The sequence below is a fragment of the Tupaia chinensis genome, unplaced genomic scaffold (assembly GCF_000334495.1).
Source record: "Tupaia chinensis unplaced genomic scaffold, TupChi_1.0 Scaffold000418_1, whole genome shotgun sequence".
NCBI classification, from domain to species: Eukaryota; Metazoa; Chordata; class Mammalia; order Scandentia; family Tupaiidae; genus Tupaia; species Tupaia belangeri.
Window position 1 is genome coordinate 1,432,658 of NW_006159923.1, and position 4,647 is coordinate 1,437,304.

The 4,647-nt window shown below is 50.2% G+C and overlaps 1 protein-coding gene across 3 annotated transcripts in view; it reads left to right on the top strand.

Moving 5' to 3' along the window:
* Positions 1 to 4,647, top strand: part of HCK (HCK proto-oncogene, Src family tyrosine kinase) — a 45,220-nt gene that overhangs the window by 22,782 nt on the left and 17,791 nt on the right. For 2 of the 3 annotated variants that reach the window (XM_006154735.3, XM_027774276.1), the window contains 3 exons: positions 1,752 to 1,794; positions 2,170 to 2,269; positions 3,327 to 3,425. In XM_006154735.3, the coding sequence (XP_006154797.1) occupies positions 1,752 to 1,794; positions 2,170 to 2,269; positions 3,327 to 3,425 (242 nt within the window). Of the gene's footprint in view, positions 1 to 1,751; positions 1,795 to 2,166; positions 2,270 to 3,326; positions 3,426 to 4,647 lie in introns of all 3 variants that reach the window. The other variant, XM_006154734.3, reaches the window with a different exon arrangement.

Below are 4,647 nucleotides of genomic sequence, written 5' to 3' on the forward strand. Positions count from 1 at the left end.
AGAAAGTGTTCCCAGGTCAGATCAGTTTGAGACACACTGGGGGAAGCAAGCTCTGCCCTGCAGGACTCCTCAAAGCCTTTGCAAACCATTGGAACAGGTTTTGTGAATCGCTCCCAAAAATGTGTTCCTCAGTGTTTCTCAAACCTGTTTCTTCAAATCAGTGTTAACTTATGTAAGCCCACAAATACACTCTCCTTGAAAATTGATTTTAAAAAAATCACAAGTTACTTTTAAAGCCACTGTGTCTACACACCAACGCTTCCCTCTCTGGAAGTACCACATCCCCCAGAGATATCAGTTGTTGCCAGGTTGGTGTAGACCCTTTGAGCTTTTTTCTATGAATTTACACTCACATGTAGCTAGTATGTGTCCACAGAAAACATTTAGGGCATGTGCATCACACATGTGTGTTTTATATAAATACATTGAATGTGGAGAAATGGAATTGAAGTACAAGTTTATTTTGGCGCAAAAAATTATAAAATCCACACACAGTTTTTTTGTGTTGTTTTAAATAGTTATTGTATTTATTTATTTATTTTTATTTATTTTTTTATTCAACTTGACCAGAGAGAGATGGAGAGAAAGAGAGAGAGAGAGGGAGAATGAGAAAGCAGGCCTCCAGGTCCAGGACTCAAACCATGGTCAGCCATGTGGTAGTCCAGCACCTTAACCATCATGCCACCTGCCAGTCCCCACACAGTATTTTAAATGCATATTTTCCATGAACTTTCTGAAGACCCTGTATATTCCTTATTCTGCAAAATCAGCTTTTTTTCCCACTCAACAGTGTATCTTTTCTTTTGTTTCGTTTGTTTGTTTTTGGATTTTTTTTTTTTTGGCTATAGGGTGTATGCACTCGCTGGAGAGACAGAAAGTGAGAGATCACCCCCTGGGGGGATGGCCACACCACATTGTCCTCTTGGAATTTTGGCACACATCCACACATACCTGGCGTGAATTTTAAGCTGCTGGGTTCAAGACTCGAACCACAGTTGACCACGTGGGAGTCCAGCAATGTAACCATTACACCATCTGCTGGTCCCTCACAACAGTGTATCTTTGAGGTCAAGTTATATCAGACATGAAGCTCAACTTCCCCTTATAAAAGATGCTTAGAGGGACCAGCAGTTAGTGTAATGGCTATGTCATGTAGCCAACCGCGGCTGAGTCCTGGACGCTGTGGCTTAAACTCACACCAGGCGGGGGTGCGGTTGTGCCCAAGATCCCGCGAGGAGAATGGAGGAAAAGAGATCACGGCGTGGCCATCCCCCCTGGGGGGTGATTTCTCGCTTTCTATCTCTCTGTCTCTCAGTCAAGCGCATGCACCCTGTAGCAAAACCCTCTCAACGACAACAACAAAAAAGCTGCTTAGAGTGCCACAGTTTAGGCAGCGATTCCCCTTTGGATGGACACTTAGACTATTTCACGTACACAGTGGGCCTCTAATCACGGTGTGTATTGGAGCAAACACACCTTGGAAAACACTGATCTGGACCAACTCCTATCTGTATGTCAAGAGAGAGGGTCAAGCCACATCTCTGCATATTCTCAAGACCAGGGACCAAGGCCACAGCTCAAGAAACCTGGACCCTCGTGCTGGCTCTGTCCTTAGTGCCCTGTGTGACCTCAGACACATGCCAGTCCTTTCTGGCCTCCTTGTCCTGTGACACAGGGGTTAGGTATCCTTTTCAATACAGCCCTCCTCACGCGCTGTCAGACTCACTCCCGACTCCGTTTCTTCCCTACAGGGCTCTAACAGCAGCAACGGCAACCCCCCAGGGTCTGCAGATGGTAAGTATCTGGCCTGCAGGTGCAGACGAGTCACTGTCTTGTAGAGGAGCCAAAGCTGGAGGCAAAATTGCTAAGAGTCCCTTGAAAAACCCCACCCTTGAAAAATCCCCTAAATTGCACCTCAAGTACTTTACACAGGCTATTGCATTTCATGTAGTAACACAAACAAAACCCAATGCTTTAAACTCTAGAATCACACCCAGCACGGTAAGATGCTTAGTTACGTTCAGGCTTATGCCATGAGGCAGACATGTCCGCGGGTCCAGAGCTGGGCGCCGGGTGCAGGGACGAGGAACGCCCGGAGCTGTGGGAACACACTCAGGATCCTGTGTGACCTCAGACACATGCCATCCCCTGTGTCCCTCTTCCCAGCAGGTTCTGAGGACTTCATCGTGGTCGCCCTGTATGATTATGAGGCCATTCACCACGAAGACCTCAGCTTCCAGAAGGGGGACCAGATGGTCGTCCTAGAGGAGTGAGTCCCCACCCCACTCGCCCTAAGACGAACTGACCTCCAGTGCGCCATTGTGCTCTCTTTTACTGTCAATAAACAACATGGTAGACCGTCTTATAATGGGTATAAATGGTCAGCGGGGACCTGATCGAGGACCAGATTGGAACAGAAGAGGAAGGGCTGATGAAGGGGCTCCTGTCCTTACTCACGGTGCACACCCAGGCAGGGATGAGGGGGTGAAAGCACTTTCTCAGGGAAGTCTCCCAAGGCTCCTGGGATGAAACTGCAGGCTTACCTGTAGACCACACTCTACGGAGGTGATGAGCTGATTTGCATTCAGAAATCCTTGGACTGAGGCCTGCCCATTGCCCGGTGGTTAAGGTGACTGATTTCTTCAGGGCCGACTGCATGGTTCAAGTGCTGGACCATGGTTCAGTGGATTGAAAAACATGCCCAGCATGTGTGTGGGCAAGTCCAAAATTGCAAAAGGAGGGAGAAATGGAGAAGGGATTTCAGCATGACCATGCCCCATGGAGGGATGTTTTCTCACTCTACCACCCAACTTCGTGAGTGCAGATGTCCTAGGGGGAAAAAAAAAAATTGACTCTGAGTTTGCCACCTCGTTTCCTACATCCTTCACCATCAGTGGGTATAGTGCCCAAGATGGCTGGGGCCCAAGGGTGGGAGTGGTCATGCATGGTCAGTCCTTAAGCCCACTCCCTCCTACTCTCAGTCCCAGCCAAACCACTGTAAGTCCCCCATGGACACGGGGCCCTGCCTTGGTGACTAGCAAGGCCAAAGCTGAAGTCCAGGAGTGAAGAGCAGGACTAGAGATCAGGGATACAGCTGTGAAGTCAGGGGCAGGGTTCAATTCCAGACCTGCAAATGCACAGTGGGGGCTGTGGTAAAGTCCCCTGTCTAATCGTGAGCATATGCTGGGGCCTGGCACAACCATGGCCCTGCCCTCACCTGAGGGCCGGGGGTGGGGAGGTGGCTTTCTAGGCCAAGGCTAGGGAGCCTGAGGGAACCAGAGAATGGCCCTTATGCCCTGACCCATTTACTACCTCTTGTCCTTTAGGTCTGGGGAGTGGTGGAGGGCTCGATCCCTGGCCACCAAGAAAGAAGGCTACATCCCCAGCAACTACGTCGCTCGTGTCAACTCTCTGGAGACAGAAGAGTAAGTTTTCCACCTGTCGCCTTCTGGAAGGAAGCATGAGCAAAGGTAGCTTTGTCCCATCCCAGGCTCTCAGCACGCTCTGTCTTCCCCTGCCGGGATCCTCTTCCCAGGGCCTGGCTCTGCTGTCTCCTCATCTTTCGGGTCTCACAGAGGCCTTCCCTATACCTTATCTAAAGTGGGTCCCTCAGTGACTGTCTCTTATGGGATCCTGTTTTCTTCCCTCCCACACACTTCTCCCTAGCAAAACAATCGGAGTTCCTTGGTTGATCACATGTACATGGTCTGCCTACCCCACCAGAACTAACAAGAGCAGGGACTTGACTGTCACTTGGCTGCCATGGGCTGGCCTGGATAGGTGCCCAATAAAAAATATTAAATGAAATAGGTGGTCCTGCCAAGAAGGGTCTTCTGAGAGGTGAGCCCATCCACACCTGGCCAGTCTTCCCGCATCTGATTTATTCAATAAACTTGTGCTGCTACTCACCAAGCCCTGTGCCAACGAAGACGTAGCCCCACCCTCAGTGAGCTCCCTGTAAGCCATCATCATGGGCTGTAGGTTCTTCTTTGTGTCTTGCTTGACTCTAAATATACAGTTCTACCTCAGTAGCCCATTCATTCATTCGTCCATATCCAGAGAGTATCCAGGTGGTGGGGGCTATGCCCGCCATTCAGCACCTCCTGTCCAGATCTTCACGCAGCACCTCCTTCCTTCTTATACAGCAGAGGCGCCATCATGCCATGCAGGTGCCCCACCGTGCATTCGCCCGGCCCCTATCAGCGGTCACTGATGTTGCTCCCAAGCCTGTGCTGTGGCGAATCTCCTGTGTGTGTGTCTGTTCTCCCTTGTGCAAGGTCTGTGGGGTAACTTCCTGAGGCTGAGATTGCCAGGGAGACAGTTCTTACTCCATCTCCCTTTACACCGTTGGATATTTCTCCACGGCACCAATGACTTGGCAGCATGAAAATAAAGAAGGCAGGGAGGCAGCGCAGTGTGGTGATGAAGAGCTTGAGCCTGTGGACTAGCAGGGGCTAAAGCAGTTATGTAGCTGGACTTCCATCTGGCCAACCGTGGTTCAAGTCCCAGACCCAGTGGCTTGAAACTCACGCTGAGCATGTGTGGGTGCATGCCCAAGATCCCGAGAGGAGAAGGGATTGCATCCTCCTGGGGGGTGATTCTCACTTTCCCTCTCACTGTCTCTGTGTCTGTCTGTCTGTCTCTCTT